Below are 22,833 nucleotides of genomic sequence, written 5' to 3' on the forward strand. Positions count from 1 at the left end.
CTTGGTTTTAGCACCTGCATATAGATGGATGACTGATGCCATTATAAAATATGTATACAAACAAGACTCAATTCGTGCTGGGCGGTGTCTTAATTAAAATCAGTGGCTTATGAGTGACGAATCTTGATAGTGAATAGATGAGCCATTGACTTATCTCAGGGCCTGTTTTATCAAGCGATTATCCTGGATAATCATCCTGGACTTGTGTCAACCTCTTGATTGCTTACAGTTGAAGTGATTAATGAGATACTGAAGTAAGATGAAAGAAAGTCAACGCACTCTGCCAAAGTTTAGGATTGGCTCACCTCTCGCTTTCAGCCAGAGATAAGAAGAAGCAGTATAACAAGTGGTGGAATCACTCAAGTATGCTGAGCCTTCCCCCAGCAACAGCGAGTTAGGAGGATAGTGTTCAAGTACCAAGTGAAAAAATAGATTTCAGGATCTTCAAAAGGAGTAATATTTCTTAGAGACTCCATTCTTTTAGGCAGACACCGGGATTCCTTCCTGAACGATCCAGAAGTGTAAGTACAGTAGACAAACATCTTTCAGCAGAGCCGCCTCTTAGGATAGAGAAAGATAGCAGAGGCAAAGACTGGAAAAGTGGTAATAGTCGCCTTGGTTGTTTATTGTTTTGTACAACAAAAAGGACAGTCATTAATCGAACTCTGGCTGCACCTTGGTCCCTTTCTCAGAGAAAGGTGGCATGAATGAAACAAATCATCATCGCCATCATCAGCATCTGCCTTTAACAGTCTGACACTCAGGGGGTGCATGTTATTGCGTGAGAAGTGATACACATGCAATTCAATCCAGGCAATGGCAGAAATCCGAGCTATTTTCGGCAATGGGAATTGGGAGTCATTTTTCGAATGCAAGTCGAAGTCACGTAAATTCGCTGAACTGGCCCCACTTTCTTTTCAGTTGAAATTAAGAGAAAGTCCTCTGTTGGTGATAAACTCCAGAAGGGAGCGAACCGGCTGGAAAGGAAAGGTCCAATGTTCAATGTGTCTTTGTCTTCTAAACCAGTTTCTCCCTTGTGCAAATGTGCTTTTATCTTCCAATAGGATATTGATATCAAAGGGACCCTTGTGAATACTCGAGGGTGGGATGGTTTGAAATCCTCTGGATTCCTTGTTCTGCAAACAAGTTTATTGTTTCAAATAACAACCCTGGTGAAGCGATGTGGAATTACCTAAGTATATGTTGCAGTAGTTCATAAAGTACGTGTCCATGTCTGGGGACAAATCTACTCTGGTTTTTAAGCCTAACATTTGGGAAGAGGTTTTTAGCAATTGGGACGTATATTTTAAATTTCAGCTAAAATTCCAAGTGGAGGCCCTAGCTTACGAGAAGAGAAAGCATGACCCACCCCGCCCCTCTCATAATGTTTACTCAGGGCTGACCCAAGACATTTTGCTTGCCAGAACTGAAGAGCACACAAAGTGATCTCCCCACTCCAGCCACCCTGCCCAAATCAAGGTGCCACGAGACCCAAAGCCAAATGATGTGGCTTGGGACCCCCTGAGACAGAAAACGCACCCCCTTCTAACTCTGGCAATTAAAAAATCAATAAGAACAGATTAAATGAAGCTAACATTTGCTATCTTCTCATGACACTCCAACCCAGGTTGCCTTGTGGTGCTTCCAATGTCCCCAGCAAGTGGTAAAGATCCTTCCGTGAGTTGGAACAGATGTTAGCTTGAGTTTGGGTGTTAGGTACTTCTTCCTCTCGATTTTCCCCTCCCCCGAAGTTGGTGAGACCGCACCTTAAGCAGTTTTTGTACCGACTAAACTATATCAATACTTGACAGGCAGACCCCATAGTGCAACCCTGAAACAGTGAATAGACTGAGACTCTTAGAGCACAGGATGTGAAATATGGTGCATTTTATCTGAATAGTTCAACATTATGCAAAGCTCATTGGCATTAACTTTCCAGGTGGACCTGATTTCAAAAAGGTTTGTTTTTTAGCAAAATACAACTTGCAGAATGCGATAAGAAGCTGGTAGCCCACACTGGCTGCGTTTTTCGGGGTGAGGGGTGGCGGTGGGATAGTACTTCCAAAAACAACCTGAGCTGCTGTGTTGTGTAACCTCCCAATTCGTTTAGGTGTGTCTGGGCAGAAGGGACCGTTGGCTGGAGGCATCTTAGCTTCTCTGATCTACAATATCATCCTTTCTCCTGATACAAGAAGTCTTGCAGAGAGAATTTGTGTTCTAAAAGGGACCTACATCCTGAAGATGATGGATAGAGAAGAATGACCAAAATACTCAACAGAACTGGTGGACAAGTTTAATATAGCAAAAGTAGTGGAGTAGATAAAGATGGGGTGTTTTCACCACAATACCCCCAAAATAATGAAGGACTAAGAAAAACCATACTCCCATCATCCCCTATGGACAAGCTATCAGTTCTAGTCTCTATCCCTCCTCTTTAATGTTTCGTCCCGGCTTCATAATAAGGCGTTGAATTGGCATCATGCTGCCAAATGAGAAATCAAAGAAACGGATGGATACCTCAGGGAGAAAGAATGAGACACCCTATGGTGTATCTCTTGGGCGCAGAAGCAGAAGGGTAAAGTCTGTTCTTAAGTTGCTTAGAGGCAATGGTTGGCTGGCTTCAGTCTGTGAGGGATGCCCATGTGTGTAAAAAAAACTCCTTGGTACAGGAACGTAGCCAAGGGGGGGGGTTCTGGGGGTCCGGACCCCCCCTTCCTTAGAAAATGAATGGTGCATGCTGCTACGCCACCGCACCCAAGCCCCAAATATAATGGTGGCACTTAGTCTGGACCCCCCCTTCCTAAAATCCTGGCTATGTCCCTGCTCGGTAGGGTTTTTTAGTAGGGTTTCTAGCCTGACAAGTGAGATAGTATGTGGGTTAGTGTTGGAAACCTGTGGCGAAAGACATGAGGCAGGAAACCTATGGTCCTTCAGATGTTACTGGACTACAGCTCCGGCTGGGTGGACTATTGCTATCCCACTGACCACTGCCTGACAGCATTGGTGTTCAATGAGATCAGGCAGTTGCATACAGTATTCCATGAGAAGCAGCTTGGAGCTGCTAATTATGTTGTTACTTTTTCCACTCTATTTGGACTCCTTCTGGTAATTCCTCCTTGTCACTTAAGCAGCCATTTCCATACACAAGGGGAAAGCTTTTACAGCTTTCCTCAAAGGCAATTAATTTCTGACTCCACTTGCATTGCCATCCAAGACTCACCTTGTCTGGATCTCTAGCCTCACCAGATACGATTCCAACTCGCTTAGCCACATCCCTCTCCTCCACTTTCTATCATTTATTAATGTGCAGACTGTAAGCCTGTGGGGGTGGAGGACTGGGACAGAGATTCTGTAATGTCCAATGTGTGTGCCCAGAGCACTAATGATGGGAATAATAAAGAAAATGGAGCAACAGAAGCCACAGCAGCAGTCTGCCACTCATAGAGAGAAACTACTGGAGCAACAATGCAAGGGTCAAGTGGTAACTACCTTCCTAGTGCCAGTCTTTTCCTGGTAGGAGGGGAGGTTTATCCAGTAGAGAAGAAAAATGCCATCCAACTAAGGTCCTCTGCTTGTTAACTATGACATCTAAAGTGTCTTCTGTTGATGCTTGTTGCGAAGGTGGAATGGTGTCTCTTGAAATCCCATTCTTATGCCCCAGTGGGCCTCCCACGCCCTTGGACTCCTATCTTTGCAACACTTGGAGGAGAAACAAGTGGGAGCATATCAGTTTGGGAGAGAGGAAGATTTCCTGGCAGAGGCTGTTGGAAAAAGCAGGACTTCCCAACCCTCCAACATTTCACACACAGAGTGAGAGAGACTACTTCTCTTCCTATCACTTCTCCCATGGACTGAGGTGGGACAACAATATTAAACAAGCAACATCAGTTAAAATACATAGTTTTAAAACATACATCAATTTAAATGACAAATAAAGATATAGACATATTAAAAACAACCCACATTTAAAACACATCATTTAAAATTCACAATTGAAAAATTATCTGGATAAGCCTGCTGGAAGAGATGGTCTTTAATGTTCTTTTAAACTCAGACAGCGTATTCAGCTGTTGCATTCTTCTGGCAGGTCTTTCCACGGTCTAGGGCGAGCGTGAAAAATAGTCCCTGGCTGACAGTTGCCATCCAAGAAAACATGCGGGGTAGCTGTGTTGGCCATTTAACAAATACACAAAAAATCCATCAGTGATACCTGATGGTATCACAATATACTTGTTGCAAGCTTCAAAGCTCCATGGGCTTCTTCATCAGGCAAGATTGTTGGCAAACCAAACAGAAGGAAAAAAAAAAACAATTGGAGATGTTAGTCAGGTGCCTGCATGTTGTTTCAGTCCCTTATGAAAGATGTTATGAGGGGGAGGATATCTTTTGCAGGCAGCCTCCTCCTTCTGGCCATGCAGCAACAGGAAGATTTCCAAAGTCTAGGAAATTTAAAGTTGCCAACCAGTCTTGACTGACGGGAGTAAATGTCTACCAGAGGATCTGTGGATTATTTGGGCGGAGGTGATCCTGTAGGTAACCTGGACAAAAACCATGTAGGGCTTTAAAGGTAATAACCACACTTTGTACCTGCCCAGAAACTAACGGCACCCAGATACAACATTGAGTGTGGTCAAGATGGCAAAAGTACAAGAGGAAGAATATGCAGGCTGCAGCAGTTTTGTCTTTTCCCTGAGCCTCTGGGGGAAGGGCAAGATTCCATCCTCTCCTTTCCCCTCTGCTAATTAATTGAATGCAAACTACTTTTGCACTTTGAAATCAGTTGCATCAAAAGGAGTAAGCTAAGGACAAGGGAGGAAGTGGGAGAAGAAGAAACTGGGGACATTTAAAAAGCAACGAAAAAGTGGGATGGCAGAGTTTATTTGGGACAGATTGGTACAGTAGGAGGTAGGTGGTCACCTGACCCTCTGTTAGTCCCTCATAGGCCTTAGAAAATCCAATTTGTGCCTCGCAGCAGCTACAGAGACAGAAGACATAAACTTGTGAGAGGAGGTAAACAAGGAAGGGGTGGTGTAATGGTGGGTTTTGAAGTACAGATACTCATCATGACTTTTCTTATATCTCAAGGGATAGTAGGCAGCTGTGCTGATCCATATCAACAAAGCACTTACATCAGTTTTCAGGAAACAAAGTTCTGCCAGGAACGTGCTTGGGTAAAGCTAAGGATCTTAATTGTACATTTAAGATCAAGCCACCCTAAAGTACTTTGCATTAAAACATGGTAGTGTGACAAAATATATTGCTGTTGGAAACACCATCCCACATTATTCGGGTTATAGGGAGCGAGTTTGGAGGAAGAGGGCATCTGACAGAGAAGGGCAAATTATATCACCATCCCAGCTAACCCAACATCCTAGCACTTCAACCCTATGAGCCCGGGCTTCACTTGCCATGCAGGTTTCTGCTCATGCACAGAAGCTGGTGGGCATTTGATGTGGAGAGAGCATTATTAGAAAAGCACTTCCCAGGTGGGGCAACTGTTTTAATAAACAAAAGCAGATTTTCACTGGACTGCACAAGAATTAGAAAACCAATTGGCCATGGCACCCGTTGAATACAGAGAGAGGCGGAGGTGCACACCAGTCAAGTGAAAGTCCATTTCTTTAATCATTCAAGGAAATGGCCTGTCATTTTTGTAACTGAACTAAACTGAGAAGACAGCGGGTGAATCTGTAGCCAGAGATAATGTCTGCAGGAGGAACATGGCTGGGTCCCTGGGTCCATTCATGCTGTCAACAGGGGCAAATGAAATTTCACTTCCATGAAGCCTGACCAATAGGATGCCAGCATCATAAGAAAAGAGAAATCTATGAAGCGGGGGTGGGAGATTATGCTGCCAAGTGGGAACAGATCAAAGAATAAATGCTAGTGTTTGGTCAGTGTCAAAAGCAAACAGTGCTTCCTGATTGACTTGGATTGTATGTTTTAGAACTACACGGAATCATATCTAGATGGATAATGTGCCTTTGGACAGAAGAAACCAATATTCTGTTGTAATAATGCTGTCCCCATTGATCATGGAGGTGAAAAGATTAGAAGCAGCTATAAAGTTCATGCCCATACAGGAACAATGGCATCAGGGGAAGCATAATTCTTGTGGAAAACTCAAAATTCCAAATTTGACTCCCACAATAGAAATTGTTCAATGTGTGATGTGGTTTCGATTTGGGAGTGATGACAGTGATTCTGCTGGTGTGGAGTAGGGAGGGAAAAAGGAGAGTACACCACGCACATCAGAGTATCTTCAGGATAACATTTAGGGACAAGAACACTAGAATAGCACAGCTGAATTAAACTAATAAATTAGACCTATCTGCTCCAGGCCTACCTGTCCCTATAGTAGATACCAGGAGCCTGAATGGAAAACTCCAAAGCTGGATAAGGCAACAGCAGCCTCATGGAAATGTTTGGGGCCATCCAGAATTGTAACCCAATTAAAAGTCGGAAGTTCCCATTGGCACAGTTTAAATACATCAGAATTAGGGTCTTCACTTTCGATCCAGGGCAAATCCCCCTTGGAGTGGTTTTTCCGAAAGTGGATTATTCCCATGTCTTTTAGGAAAACCCGTTTCTTCCCTGCGCCAACAAATGTGAACTTGTCATGATCGGGTCAAGTTCAGGGAGGGATTTAGGTCAGAGGGAGGGCAAAGGGTGAAACATGCCTCCTCTCGCAGGCAGCTCTCTCTCTCTCTCTCTCTCGCTTGTAATTGTATTTTGACAGATTATGTGTGCTTTTCTACAGGTGATACGTATTGATAGAATGGTCTGCTTGTGCTACATTCCCTTTCGTTGCTTGCTCCTGGCACGGAACCTCACTTTGCAAGTGCCATTTTTTTAAAATATTTTGGTGGTGTGTGTGTGACAGAATATGCAAATGTTTGTGTTTCCTTTAAATTTGGCAAATTGAAACAATGTGCGAATGCTTTGCACATATGTGTATGTGAAAGCATTCTGAGGTGGCAATCGGAGGGAAAGCAAAGAAAGAGGATGCAGAATGGCATTCGAGGTGAGGTATATTATTATATTATTATTATATTATTATTATTATTATTATTATATGGAAGAGGATGGCATGCAGGGGGAGGCAAGGGCGTTCGGGGGTGGCATTGGGCTTGAAGGGAAGGGAAAGGAGAGGTTCCAAAAAGGAGGAAATGCGGGGCTGGAAGCGAAGGGGAAGCTAGAGGCTGGCATTCAGAGGAAGGCTGGTGGAAACCCATGACTTTTGGGGAGTCACTCTCTCTCAGCCTCAGGTGAAAGGCAATGGCAATTGTTCTTGGAACCAATCTTGCCAAGAAAACCCCAGGATGGGGTCATTTTAGGATTGTCATAATCTGTAATGACTCAAATACATACAACAGACACACACAGCTGGAGGTTTTTAAATTTGACAGGTTGACAGAATAGGCGCACACTGCTGCCAGTTTTTTTAAAAAGAGGGGGGAAAGCACCCATTCGGTTGGCCAGGGCTGTAGGATATGTCACCTTTGACGAAAGCGGAAGTGAATTTGAAGGACAACAAAGGAGGCTCCATTTTAAAGCGGTACTGCAAATGTGAACTTCGAGGGGCAAATGGCATCGATTGGAGGAAAAGGAGTACAAACTTCTTTCCAAACAGATTTGGTATGGGGGCAACCGGATCTGCCCAGTTCTATCCAGGGCAAATGAGCGAGTGGGAATGGGGCCTTTGTCAGTAAATGCTAATGAGCATCAAACAGCTTCTACCATTAGAGGAAACATATATACCCATCATGACTAGAGGTCCCTGGTAAGCTCTACTTCCATGATTTATCCAATCTCCTTTTAAAGCACCCATGTTGGCACCCATTATTATTTCTTGTGGCAGTGAATTCCACAGTTTAACATGGCAATAGGAGAAGAATGCTGCCTTTAAAAAAAAAATCACTCCTGAATCCTTCCCACCAGTCTTGTGTGAGACGAGAATAATCATTAGCCCCCCTTGCAGCTAAATCTCAAGGTGCATTTTATAGACTTTCTCCTTAAAATTTACAAGCCTTCATGGGCTTGCTATTAGTCTCCACGGAATCAATGGGATTATCTACAAGATTCACTTACCATTCGATCATTGATTTGGTGGGCCTCCTGCCTGGAAACAGTACTTAGGCCACTGAAAACTATCATAGAGCCCCATCCTCTTGGTACCATTTCTTCTTAGGGATTTTAGATTTGGTTGTCAACAGATTGGTTGTCCTCCAAGAGAAAGGTTTCTTTATTTTTGCTGTGATAAGGCTGTCATCATTCTATGCCCTGATCTTCTCCACCATACTGCCGAATCAAAGTGTGCCTACATGATTTCCTCAAAGCCTTTAGTTACACATTAAAAATTTGCTAAGAACCCCTGAAAAAATGCAGCTGAAGGGAAAGTAAAGGCTCATTTAGAAGTGGTTGATTTGACTTCAAGGAGAAAGAAACCCTTCAGACTTCCAAATGCTGTAGGACTGAAACTCCCATCTATGCTTGTCCCCAGCAAACACAAGGAAAGGGATGATGGAAATTGTGGTCAAAGAACATCTGAAGGGTCAGGCATTCACCTTCTCCCATATAATCCTCCATGTACTATAAACTAAGATCCTTGGGTGACATTTACTTCAACTGGCCAGCATAGACTGGCAACTATCCCCCCGAAGACTTTTTCATTGGCGCCCCTAGATTGTGGAATGACCGCTGGAAGAGATTTGACAGCTAAACATGAGGTCTGAATTTAAAACTATTAAGGTTTTTAATACTGTTTTAAATCAGACCTCTGTTTAGCTTCTGACAGGCCTAACACGCGATTTAAAGATGAATTTAAATTGGTATATTTTAATCTGGATAATTTTAATGTGTAATAGTCATTAATCCTAGGTTTTATGTGTTTTATCTTATTTGTTTAATGATCAGTGTATATAGGTTGGGTGTGGGACTGTAACTCTGGAGACAAGGCTTCGATTCCCAGCTCAGCCATGAAACCCACTGGGTGACGGAAACACACACTCTCAGCCTCAGGAAGGCATGACAAACTTCCTCGTGAAAAATCCTGCCAAGAAAACCCCATTATAGGTTTGCTTTAGAGTCTCCTTAAGTCAATTGACTTGAAGGAACACCACCACCAAAACAACAACAAACTCTGTGTTGTTCCTTAGCTCAAGCAACATGGAAAGGCAAATAAGAAATAAAATTATTTATTATATATTAATATTCTCCATATATTATTCCCCATCCCTGTATGGTGAGTGTAGGAGAGGATCGTAATTCGTCTGGATTGCAGACAAGCCAATCTAGCACAGAATTAGAGAATCAACCTCTGCTGCCAACTTGGCCCAGTGGTTAAGAAACTGTGGGCCAAGACAGTTTGGGAATGAGGAAAAGTTCCCCATCCTTGACTTGGAGATAGAGAAGTGTTTTGGAAGTAAATGAGGAACACACTTCTTTAGATGGCTAGCAATGAAAAATTTTAAATAAAAAATAAAATAAAAATCATAATCCGGGTCAACATAAGTGACCTCAATCCCTGTTTCATGATAAAGTAGGAACAATGCTGGTTATGTTAAAATGCAATGTATCTACAAATCTATAAAAAATATAACTATATAGTGTATGTGTGTGTGAGGTTGCTTTGGTAAAACAGAAGGCAGCCTTAATCTTGAGAGAACAATATATGCCTCTGTTACCCACAGCTGTAAAATTCACATTCAACCTTGCCTCAGTTACATTTCCCCTGTAAAGTGCATAAGAATCTACAGATTTGTGCAGTGTCCCTGAGCTCCCTTGGTCTTAGGGCATCCATGTATCATCTCTCTACTGTCAGGCATTCCTGAGGCTAAAAGATACTATAGCAAATGTAGAACTGGGCAACAGGCATAATATCTAAAATGCAGAGGCCCACAGACTCAGAAAAGGGCACTTGGGGCCCTCTAGTGACCAGTTTCAGAGTAAGCAGGTTTAGTGTTGCTGATGCTGAGCGTTCCTTTAAAAATGGAAGAAGGGTGTTATGTGTCTGCACTCTTCCTGGGACACTGGAAGCTACAGTCTATGCACGAGGCTGGCAGTGATATGTTTTTCCTTCGGTTGGTCTCTCTCTTTCTCCAGCTCTTCTCCATCATAGCTGCCCTTGAGATAGCCAGTCGTTGGGCCAAAGTCTTTGGGTCATGGTAAAGAACAAAGTTATAAAGCAAAGATGCTAAGATAGCACCAGCCAAGGGACCCACCCAGAATACCTGCAAAAAAGAGAGACAGAGGAGTTTATCGCATCGCGTTCCGAGAACATTTTGGAACCCGATGGAATGGAACACTTTCAACTTACCGCACGTTTTTTGTCCCCATCGGCTTCCCATCGGGTTCTACATACCCCTCAAAGTGTTCCATATGTGTTCCTCGGAGGGAACGGATAAGAAAGTGATCCAAGCTGTGGAAACGTTTTTAAAACTCCAAGAAATGTCAGAGCGGTAATGTAACCGTTCTTACTTCTGTTCCCATGTTCTGCCTTGTTGTGATTGGCTGAAAGGACTTCCCTCCCTGCACTCTGTTTCCCAGCTCTAGCCTGGCTCGTGGCGGGGCTCCCGACTGCAGAGTCCTCCAAGAGCCTGGCTGGAGCTTGAGAGAGGCTGTCTCCCCAGCTCCAGCCTGGCTCTGGATGGGGCTCCTCGATTGCAGAGTCCTCCAAAGCCTGGCGGGGACTTGAGAGAGGCGTCTCCCCAGCTCTAGCCGGGCCTGGAACAAGGTTTAAAAATGTAGGACCTTCTTTTTAAAATTTCCTGGCCAGGAATTTTTTTTTAAAAAAAGTCCTACATTTTAAAACATGTCCTACATTTTCCCAGTTTTGAGGTCCCCAGGGCAGGGATGGCAACCCTATGTTTATGTATATGTATAACATTTATATATGTGTGTGTGTGTGTGTGTGTGTGTGTGTCTAAAAGTATACATACAATATATATACAATATACATATTTTAAATATGTAATATATACAAAATATATATTATATATAATATAAATATATTACACACAATATATACATATATATGCATTAGATAGATAGATAGATAGATAGATAGATAGATAGATAGATAGATAGATAGATAGATAGATAGATAGATAGATAGATAGATAGATAGATAGATTGCGGACTATATGTGTGTATACATGTGTGTGTGTGTGTGTGTGTGTGTCTATATGTATCTTGTATATAAAAAGATTAGGTTGTGTTTGTACAAATATCTCCTTGTAAAAGCCTTTTGTTCTGTGTATGTGGGACTCATGAACAAGAATACACTGTTACAAATACGCATGTGCAAATATTGAAACGTTCTCATACTTATCACGCTTCCTATAAGGACAAATGCGGTAAATTGTGTTCCCGTTACGTTCTCGGAATGCTTTACATTTTCGAATGCGATAATATCCGTTCCCATAACGTTACATCTTGAAACGTTTTGGGAACAGAATAGAAACGTTTCAGGCACTGATGCGATAACCTTCAGAGACATGGTTGTTAAAGAGGGAACGCTAGAAGAAGCTGCAGCCCATTTATTGGAAATTAAACCATCACTGATCCAAGTGAAGGAATGAGAGGTACAGCAGAATGACAGCAAGAATCAGAAACTAAGGGCACAACTAGACTGATTGAAAAGGCCCAGATTTTGTTCCTGTTTTTTCTGATTTTATACTGGGTTAAACTAATTGCTGGTGAGCAGTTATAAAAAATCTCTGGTCACACTGGGAGATGAAGATATATTCTTGGATAAACAAAATGAGTATGGTTCTTCAAAATAAAATTAGAAAGAACAGGAACAAAATCTGTTCAGGAACAACAACAAAAGAAGAAAATAACAGGAACAAGGAACAAGGTTCCAATTCTGGCTGACCCATGAAACCCATTGGGTGACCTTGGGCAAGTCACACTCTTTCAGCCTCAGAGGATGGCAATGGCAAACCACCTCTGAAGAAACTTGCCAAGAAAACCCGGTGATAGGGTTGTCTTAGGATCACCATAAATTTATTTCTTACCTGTGTGACCTGAAAGTTCACAATAAAGGTTAATAATAATAATAATAACAACAGCAACAACAACAACAACAACAAAATGATGTTGTTGTAACCTTCCCCATGTTGTAACCTTCTTAGGAAGGAGGTGGGTCAGAAAGGAAGAGGAAGAAGAGCAGCAAATCTCAGTCATAAGTCTGACTAAGGAAGGGGGTATCACCACAACCCTTAATACCTCCCCCTTCCTCCCTACCTCCCCATGTTAGGATTCAGCATAAAATGTGTGCCAAGCTTTGTCATCTGACAGTCTTGGGCAATAGCTGGCAAACTCTTCAATTTTTCCCTCTTAATTTTGAACAACAGAGAAGGGATAAAAAGGAGGTGTTCTTACCCAGTGCTGGGGAAATTTTCCAACAATGACAGCAGGACCAAAGGATCTGGCTGGATTCATGGAGCAGCTGGTGAAGTACCGCTAGGAAGAAGAATAGGCAAGATGGTGTGATGAAAACATCTATTGTTGGGTCCCTTCTCTCTCCTTGTCTCTCTCTCTGCACCCCCATTTAGAGCAGGGCTTTCAATGCTCACCACAGCACCTTACAAACAAACATTTCCTATAGCTGGTTTTCATATAAAAATCCCTATACCGCCTTTACACACATGCCCAAACATAGGTCTCTATGAGGCTACATACTTTCTTAAAAGATCTTACTCACTCACTGACACTGGAAGGCAGATGGTGTTATTGCTGTACTCCCTACAGTACTCCTTATAGCCATGCCAATGCCTCCCTCTTGCCTTATCTGGGTCTCACATATGTTTTATGCTTGTCTGGAAAGCTCAGGTTCTCTGATCTGCCATGTGCTGAGATCAGAGCCTGAAAACGTTATTTTGTGGCTTATAGAGCATATGATATCTGGGGGATTCTTGTAAGTACATTTTCCAAACTTTGCCTTTGAGCAGTATGCAATGGGATCTCTAAATCAGAGAATAACTCAGGAGTGGGCAAGACTGGAAATTTATAGGATATACAGTATTCTATTTTTCACTAAGTACATGCTCAGCTGCAAAAGAACACCTTGGGAAGAACAGGATAATACAGGGTGGTTCAAATGTGGAGCTGGGACTTGGGAGATCTAGATTCCAGTTCCCACTGTGTCATGAAAACTCAGTCTGTGATGCTGGACCAACCACTATCTCTTAGCCTGATTCACCTCACAGGGAACTGTAATATCTCTCTCTCTCTCTCTCTCTCTCTCTCTCTCTCCAGACTTTTAAATTTAAATTTTATTTATTTTGCACTACGATTAGGGTTTTACACATACAAATTTAGTTCTGTTTTCCTGCCAAGCTTTCTTGGTTTTCATAATCCATTGGCAGCTGGAAACACTTGCTGATCTACTGCAAATCACCCAGACATCTACCAGTTACCTCTACTTTTATGGGAACAAGTAGACTCCGATCAGTTGTTTGTTACCTATCAGTTGTTTGTTATCACTTGTTGTTTGTTACAGGCAAGGGTAAGCTGCATCCTCTGGCCACATGCCTTTCTTGTATACAGAACAGTTAGCACAGTCTCTGTTTAAACTTTCCCAGCTCCTTGGGTTTAAAGAACATCCTACTTTGCCTAGTTAACATCAGCTTGCACATGATCTTTCCTCTTTTATTTCTGTTGTTGTGTCTATTTTTTGCATCAGATCTCAACAAAGAGCATTCTCTATAATTAGAATACCTATATCCAACATTTCAAATGACAGATAATCAGAAGGAAGGAAGGAAGGAAGACTAGCTCATAGGAAATCCTGCTGTGCATAAATCCACCAGTGACAGCTGCTTTGCTTCCATGTCAGTGGGATGGTGAATATGCTCCGGGTTTTGAGATTCACAATCTTGGATAACTTCTTTAAAGTTCATATTAAAACCGATAGCAGATTCAGCACCCCACTGAGATGGAAGCCACTGGCCACCATGAAATCTAGTCCAGGTTTGTTCCTGCACTTACCCCAACTACCTGACCCAAGGCAACAGAGATGCCAATGATGATAGCAGGAGATCCATTGCTTCGGTGTGTGTTATTGGATGCAAAATAGCAGAGAACCAACTGCAAGGTCAAAATGAGCTCCACTGCAACAGCTTGTCCAGAGGAGATGCTACTGCTGACCTGGGTTGGAGAAGGAGGAAGACAATGACAAAGTGGTGAAGGCAGTTTAAGTTTCATCCAATAATTGTAAAGAAGTGGATAGTGGGATATTTTCTGGCTGCAACGAGCAATCCAATGAAGGATTAGGATTTTCCTTGGATGGAACCAACCTACTAACAATGAGAGCACATAATTTCTGCTCCTTTGCACCATGGTTTCTGGAAAAACAGTATGGGACATTTTTTTTAAAAACCCAATATATTACATTGCTTGGGAGGGGAAAAATAAGTGTACCCCAAAGACAAAAAGAAACCAAAAAACCCTGCAGTTCTATCATGACACTTTATCCCCATTGTTTTTGCTTGTTTGTACAGACAAATGTAAAACAAAAAAGTACAATATAAATGGCTTAAATGTGGGGCAATTGATCTCAGAAGCTAGGCAGGCTCAGGTTTGGCTGGTATTTGGTAGAGAGGAGGCCCAGGTGCTAGAGAGGAAGGAGATGGGAAATCTCCTCTGACTAAATCTTGCTCACCATAAGTCACACAGAGCTGACTTGAAGGCATGTAACAACAACAGCAGCAATTGTTTACAACCATTTAGGTGACAGTGCTGTAGAATGCCTACATTGAAAGTCTGGTATGGATCCCACAATAAAACAAGATTATTCAATAGTAAAATATTTATTTTGTTTTATTTGAATTTGTTTATTTAATAATTAATAAATATAAATTATTAAATAAAATTATTAGGGAGTTCAATGTCTTTAGTTTTTGAAACACACCATCTAGGAAGTGAGGTTACTGTGAAGGTCTTTGGTGACCCCTGGTGCAGGGAACCCCCAGATTTTCTTTTGGGGAACAAAACACTTTTTGAAGAGCAGAGTTAGCCCTATGTATTTTGCAACATGGAAAAAAAATGGCACCCTCCATCTAGGCAGGAAAAGGTGCATAGTCCCTATGGCCAGGCCAATTATTCTGGCACACAATGGGAGAGAAAGCCACAGCTACCTTTTCCCTCCTTTCTGGCAGTAAAAATATGATAACAAATTAAATAAGTATTTGCTACACACACACACACACACACACACACACACACACAGACGGTAAGGCTGGCCCTGTCAAGCAACCATAATCAAATCATTAACTTGGGTGGAGTGCAAGGAAATCAGGATTGTTATGAAGAATATTTAAACAAGACCTCCAGAATGCATGCCCTCCATTCCCACCAACATTTCACAGATAAAAACATCGTGGCCAATCAACATCAGCATGTGGTCAAGATGACAAAATTATTAATGAGGAAGAACACATAAGCGAAGAGAGACTGTAGCATTTTGCTTTTGCCCCCTGGCAGGGGCAAGACTCTACCCCATCCTCTCCTCTCCCTTTCTCACTCTGTTAATTGAATGGAAACTACTTTTGCCCTTTAAACTCAATTTGCAGCAACTGAAGTAAGCTGAGGACAAAGGGGGAAGTTGAAAGAAACAAAGAAAAACTGGGACATTTTAACAGCAGATAAAAAAGTAGGATGGCAGAGGATTAATCAGGACTGTTCCTACCAAACTGGGGTAGTTGGAGGGTATGCACACCCTAATAAAGTTGCAGACACGTTACCTGTATAACCCCCCAGACAAAAGGTGCAACTACACTGTGGAAATCATGCAGTTTGACACCACGCTGTAACTCCATCCTATGGAATCCTGGGGTTTGTTGTCTTACAAGGACTTTAGCCTTCTCTGCCAAAGTGTTCTGGTGCCTTAAAACTACAAATCTCAGGATTCCATTGGATGGAGCTCTGGCATTTAAAGTGGTGTCAAACTGCATTATTCCTATAGTGTAGATGGACCCACAGATTGGGTTGGGTAGCTTGTGAAATTAAGTCCCTTAGACAGAAACCTCTGATAATGAGGAGGAGGAGGAGGAATATTATTGTGATTATCTTAATTTACAGACCATCAAAAACAGAACAGGGTGAGGCAAGAAAATTTTAAAAATAGAAAAATTGCTGTTTCTAGCTTAATCCTTCCTTCATCCTGGATGTTGGCTGAGTGAGAATCCTGGTTCTTCATAGGCTTCCTTGCAAAAGAAGAACTTTCCAAAATCTTAAATCATTTACAAAATGGATGCTGGCCTGAGAACAAGGAGGAGCAAGAATGGTGTCTCCTTCCCTCGGCAGATACACTCTGCCAAAGCCTTTCCTCTCCAGGAAATGAGACAGATTGGCCTGGGCTGAACTAGATGAAACCATTGGCCCTCCAGTTTTTTGTTTGTTTGTTTGTTTGTTTGTTTTTGTTTTTGTTTTGTTTTTGTTTTTTGGACTTCAGCTCCCATCAGCATGGTTGACAAGAAGGGACTGTGAAAGGCCAAAAGTTCCCCATGCCTAAATAGTGACATGAAAGTGTCTTTCTTTCTGTGTGTGCATTTGGCACACTTTTAGAACAGAGGGTGTGTAAAAGCTAGCTTTGTTCTCCTTGCCAATATGAAAGAGAGGGCAATTCAAATCTGTGAGTGTCTGGAAGGTCAACAGAGATTAACACCATGAAGCTTTCCCTCTTAGAAATCTGCACATTTTCATGCAGACCTGTAAGAGGCCTCCAAATGAGGAAGAGACAGAGTAAATGCCTATTACTTAATATGCTATGTCCTTAATTCACCATGACAAGTAGAGGAAAGCTCTCCTACTTGTTCACCTTTCACTGCATAGTAAAGTGTATCTTTTTCTTCTTCCATCAGGCCCTTTATCTGTAAAGCTGAAGAGTTTTAAGAATGACCCTTCACTTGAAAGCTGTTTCTACCTGCTGCACCTGCTTCTCTTTCATTGCTTTTATTGGGCTTTAAAAACATTTAAATTTTATTTTATTGCATTGTTGCTGATAGAGTAATGTTATTGTGTTGTGCTGTATTTTATTGTTTGGAACTTTATTGTATTGTTACATTGTATAAGTTATATGAATTTTTTTTTTTTTGGTCGATTATGTTTTCCATTATTTTAGGCTGAGTTGAACACTGTGGAGGAACCACCAGGCATTTTCCTCAAACGATTGTTTTCCCCATTTGAAAAGTAATCTGTTTTGTCCTTTGGGCCTGCCGACATGCAAAGAACAACACTGGAATTTCTGCAAGGCCACTAGATACAGAGGGAATGAAGCTGCGTCCACACTGCAGAAATAAAGTAGTTTTACACCACTTTAACTTTCATGGCTCAGTGCAATGGAATTCTGTGATTTGTAGTTTGGTGAGGGCACCAGATTGCTCTGACAGGGAAGACTAAATATCACACAAAACTACTAATCCCAGAATTCCATAGCATTGAGCCATGGCAGTTTCAAGTGGCGTCAAACTGCTTTATTTGTGAAGTGTGGCAGTAGCCTGAAAAAAGGCTTACTAGTAAGGGATACTAGCGAGGGAAAGAGTACTACTGGAAGTAACTGAATATACCAGGTCAAGGGAGGATGTGGTAGAGACTGTAAGAGCTGCTTCCAAAACATATTTCAAAAAATACAGCTGATGGAAAGGCCATCTCAATTTTGTGTAGGATTCCCAGATTTCAGGGTGTAGACTTTCTACCTGAGTCCTCAAGGTGGTGGAAAGGGATCTCAGGCAGAGGGCAGTTAAAGTGGTGTAAAACCATTACAATTGTGCATTGTAGATACAATCCAAGTCTTGTCTGATTTAAAATCTAAGTAGGGCTGAGCCTAGATTGTAGTTGGATGAAAGACCAGCAGGGATGTTCAAGTAGAGCTATGAAAGAATTCTGCTGGAAGCCCCGGAGACTCAATGCCAGTCAGAATGGACAATGCTAGACTGGATAGACTAATGGTGTGACTCAGTAGAAGCCTCTATTGTTCCTTTCAAGAAATTGGAGCTGGCTCATCATTCTTTGAGCTGTGCTTCAGATTGTTTGTTTGTTTGTTTATTTATTTTGAGCAGCTCCACTGACATCCCCTTAATGCTTACCTGTCTCTTTCTTCTGAGCTCAGTAGTCTTGCATTGATGCAGGGAGGGCGGAAGAAAGCTGAATCCCCACTCCCTTAAAATTCAGACTACAGCCTGAAGCACACTCACAACTTTACTGAGATAGTAGCTACCAGCCGCCACTGTTTTAGGGGCAAGTCAATGCATTTGAAATGTGGTGCTGGAGAAGAGTGTTAAGGATACCATGTGGACAGCCAAAAAGACAAACAAATGGTTTCTTGAGCAGATCAAACTAGAAATTTCCTTGGAAGCCAAGATGATCATATTGAGGCTGTTGTATTTTGACCACATCATGAGGACTCAGGCGGGTTACACACTGCCATGAAAGTACGCGTGGAGCGCGTACTAGGGTTAGGGAGGTGCGGTGCTTCCGCACCTCCCTAAGCCTAATACGCGCTCTGCGCGTAAAAAATGACGGCGGCCGTTCCAGATGGCCGCCGCCATGAGGAAGTCACAGCCGCGCTGCCTCTATATGGGGCGGCGCGGCCGTGACGTCCTTGCTCCGCGCCAGGGCGCCTAGTGCGCCCTTAGCGCGGACCAGGAAGGAGCTCCATTTTGGAGCTCCTTCCTGGTTTGCGGCGTTGCTTTGCTTCGCTGGGCGCAGCCTTCAGACGGCTGTGCCCAGCGAAGAAAAGGAGAAAGGGGCCAAGCGGCCCCTTTCTCCTCCTCCCCGCTGTCACGGGGTGTCCTTGAGGCTTGAAGCCCCAAGGACACCCCTTTTCAGGCTGCAGGGAAGCAGAGTTTTGCTGCTTCCCCGCAGCCTGAAAAGCGGCGGATCGGGGCCTCAGTGGCTGCCGTTCTGGCTGCTGAGGCCCCGATACACCAGGGAAAGGGGCGGGTACAGCCCACCCCAAATAGGTGGTCTGTAACCCGCCCTACTAAAGAGACAATAATGCTAGAAAAGGTAGAGAGCAGCAGAAAGAGAGGAAGACCGCTCACCAGATGGATAGACTCAATCAGAGAGGTCACGGGCATGGATTTGTAGGAACTAATCAAAACAGTAGAGGACAAGGATCCTTGGAGATGCCTCATCCACAGGATCGCCATGAGTCCGGGTTGACTCAAGGACAGTTAACAACAGCAAACACTCTTGAAGTTAACTAATCACAGTGATGGAGAGTCGTTACAGTGTGGTAGTTTGAGTACTGGACCAGGATTCTTGAGACTAGAGTTTGATTCCCCACTTAGTCATGGAAACCCTCCTGGTAACCTTGGGCAAGTCACACACTCTCAGCCCTAGAGAAAGGCAAGGGCAAACCCCTTCTGAATAAATCCTGCCAAGAAAACCCCATGATACTTAGGTTCACTGTAAGTCAGAAATGATTTGAAAGTATATAGCAACCACTCTAGTGCCCATTTAAAACTGATCTGGTTTAGTTATTATCACACATGTCTCTGTACAATTAAAATTCAATCGTATAGGCAAAACCAACATTTATTTGTTAAATACATAAAACCTCTGTTGTTTCATGCCAGCCTGATAGTACTCATTAGAGATACATTCATCTGTACACCTTCTGTTCATGTGAGCCTATCCCTTCCTTCTGTGCAAACGATCATGATAAATACTATGCCTTATATTTAATTTTTCTTATGTAAACAGGACACTAAATCAGTTAGTTATGTGTGCTAAGTGAGTCACTGAGCCTTTACTGGCCCAGATTGGAACCCAAGCAGAATAACTTGAGTTGCAAACTTAAGCTTGAACCTGAATTGAGACAAAATATAAATAGTTTGACTCCTGCCCATCACAGAGAATGGCCTTTGCAGCCATCTTCACTGCCAATGAGATACACTACCTGAATGTTAACCAGTTTTCAACAATCTCTTGTCAGCTCTTAAGAACTCTTGCCGCAGGGTGGCAATCCACACAGATTTAAGAGTTCTTAGTGTTCAGACTCCTAGAGCTGGAAAGGATCCTGGGGAAATTTTTTTGACCATTTCCAATTCTAATTTTATTATATAACTCAACATACATTCTTCTTCAGTCTCCCATCACACTGTCATTCTTCCCCCTTCATTCCCACTCCTGTGTAAAACTTTAGAACATGAGCTCTTGCATGCACTGACCTGGCTTTATCGGTCTTACTCTATAACAGCCTTCCCCAACTTAGCATCTTTCACATATGCAAAACCAAATTTCCCATCATCTCCTGCCAGCACAGCCAGTAAAAGATCACCTTAAATCTTGAGGGTGCTATATAAATGTACTGTCAGAGACTTGGAATAGCATCTAGTTAGATACACCTTGAAGCAAAGTGATGTCACTATCTGACTTGTGATGCCAGTGTGCTTATGCCATCTTTGCCACAAACACCAGCTTCTCAAGGTGTGGCTTCTGCCCTGGTAGACTTGTACATCCTCCTCAGGGAAGAATCTGCTCCCCCCATTTTCATGAGGGATAACTCACAGAGCAGCGTGAGGCAAACCTAAACCTCTATCTCTCAAACTATTGTCCCATTGCTTCAATTGCAAACAGTACAGTGGTTAAGTGAGTCTGCCACCTACTGAGTGAAGATGATACAGTAGACTTCAAACACAGCAACATGCTAAAAATAATTTAAATTAGTAAATGTGTTTTTAAACCCCTGAGGACAGATTCCTACATTCTTCTGTATATACACTCATGCTTCAGGTGTCAGTTTCTTGGTGCTTGAGCTAAGGTTCTAGCAAGCACATAACTTCATTACTAGTGATAATAATAGGTTCTAAGAGAGAAGAACAGGACCACCATCTAAGCAGATTTTGCACTTTACACTGGCTACAGCTCCTTGTAATATGGCACCTGCTCCTTGAAGTACAAGAGTCACTGATGTTTCTGCTCTCTCCCCTTTTCAGCTGTCTATGGTGTGTTCTACACGGGCCTTTGGCCCACCCCCAATACTTCAGGTCACTTTGGAGGTATGCTGTTTAAATGATGCATGCGTCATCATTTAAGAGTCCGGAAGCCATGCCAAAGCCATGCTCCAGCTCTAAGGATTGGAGCGTAGCTTTGGCCTGGCTTCCAGACTCTTAGGGCACATGCAGCATTTAAACAGCATACCTCCAAAGTGACCTGAAGCAGCTTTTTTTTGGCCTGTCTGTACGTGCCCTATGTTCTCAAACTCTGTCCTGTAGTTTTGCTCTCCACCGCCCACTTCAGGTGAGCAGTTTCCTTCCTCTGCATCATTGTGTGCCCCTCCTTTAAGACAGGACAAAGGTGACCCAGTATGAACCGAGGTCACACATTTTCCTCACAAGCTTCCTCCAAAGGTGGTTGATTGTTTCCACCCATGATTACTAATAGTCTAGAAAAGCCTCCTGGCATCCTTCAGATGTATAGGCCTGCACCTACCATCATCCCCAAACAGCATGCTTGAGGTAGTGGAAGTTGTATTCCAGCATATCCAGAGGACACCAGGGGATGTGATGCTTCCTTAGCAGCAAAGCTTTTCATAACAGTCATTGCAGGTGCTGATCCAAAGCATTTGTCTTTTGTTGCTAATCTAATCCCATTGATGATGTTTTAGCAGTTTGCACTCTACTCTTAAACAGACTTGCTCCCAAACTTGGTCTCTTATTTTGATTGGACTACAGCTTGAAGAATCCTTCACTATTGGCTATGCTGGCAGAGACTTCTGGGAGTTGAAATCCAGAAACATCTGGGGACTCATGTTTGGAAAACACTCATCAGAGCAAGGGAAAATGGCCTTTTAAGCAAAAAATCCCTGGGTTTAAAAACTGTAATCCAAAAGATTAATTTGTATTTGAAGCTCCAGCTTTAACTCATAATGAAGACATACAGGAGATATGTCAGAGTGGCTCTGCCATACTACCTTTCCCAACAGTAACATAGATTCAAAAGATAGAGTGCAGAGACATAGCCATGTTATGCTGGAATATCAGCATGCAAAGAGATCTTGTATCATCTTTGAAGCTGTGCAAAAGAAATGGTAGCAAAAGCTTTCATTGATTTGGTCTACTTCCTCAGATGCATTGACAGATTCAGAAGATAGTGAGAGGCAGGACATACCATATTGATGCCTAAATTTCCCCGAATGGTAGCTGGAGTGACGGCGTAAAGGACAGCTGCCCCAAGAATCCCTCCAGCCAGCTGGGCAACCACGTAGCAGATGGCCTTCACTAGGGAAATGCGAGAACCCAGCAAGAAGGCCACGGTCACTGATGGGTTGACGTGGGCTCCACTCACGCGCCAGGAGATCTGGACTGTGGTGGCCGCAACCAGGTTGAAGGTGATGGCGCTTTGCAGGACGGAAGGGGGTTCTGGCCACCTCAGCATGGAGCCCAGGCCAAAGAAGACATAAATGGCGGTGACCAGGAATTCTGTGAAGACAGCCCGATAGAAGGCTACTGAAAGCACTTCCCTCCACATCCCTGCCAGGAGCTGAGAAGGAGCTCTCTTTGTGTGTGTGGATCAGCCTTGCTGCCTCTTTCCTGTGGCCTCCCTGGCTGGATAAGGGCCAAGGAAGGGAAATAGTATGTAAATGAGTGAGATTGCCACACTGGGCTGGACCAGGAAGCTTATAAGATAGGGCTGCAGAGGCTTTCCTACCCAGCTCCTTCCCTGGCAGTCATGGCTGGTAGAGATGGAACTGCTGAGAAGATTGTGGACCCAAAGGAAAAACCAATGGGTGCTTCTTGGGATTCACTACTAACCCCACTGCCTTGGGGTGGAGTGGGGTGGGGGACAAGGTTAGAGGTAGCTTACCCTAGAAAGGTTGCA

General features: G+C 43.0%; 1 protein-coding gene across 1 annotated transcript in view; it reads right to left on the reverse strand.

The window, feature by feature from the left end:
• AQP6 (aquaporin 6) overlaps window positions 1–22,482 on the reverse strand; it is a 24,224-nt gene extending 1,742 nt beyond the window's left edge. The window contains exons 1-3 of the mRNA XM_042449214.1: window positions 22,123–22,482; window positions 13,996–14,154; window positions 12,388–12,468 (exon numbers count right to left, since the gene is read on the reverse strand). Of these exons, the coding sequence (XP_042305148.1) occupies window positions 12,388–12,468; window positions 13,996–14,154; window positions 22,123–22,482 (600 nt within the window). The remainder of the gene's footprint in view (window positions 1–12,387; window positions 12,469–13,995; window positions 14,155–22,122) is intronic.
• Between the last annotated feature and the right edge of the window lie 351 nt (window positions 22,483–22,833).

Source organism: Sceloporus undulatus, chromosome 2 (assembly GCF_019175285.1).
Source record: "Sceloporus undulatus isolate JIND9_A2432 ecotype Alabama chromosome 2, SceUnd_v1.1, whole genome shotgun sequence".
NCBI classification, from domain to species: domain Eukaryota; kingdom Metazoa; phylum Chordata; class Lepidosauria; order Squamata; family Phrynosomatidae; genus Sceloporus; species Sceloporus undulatus.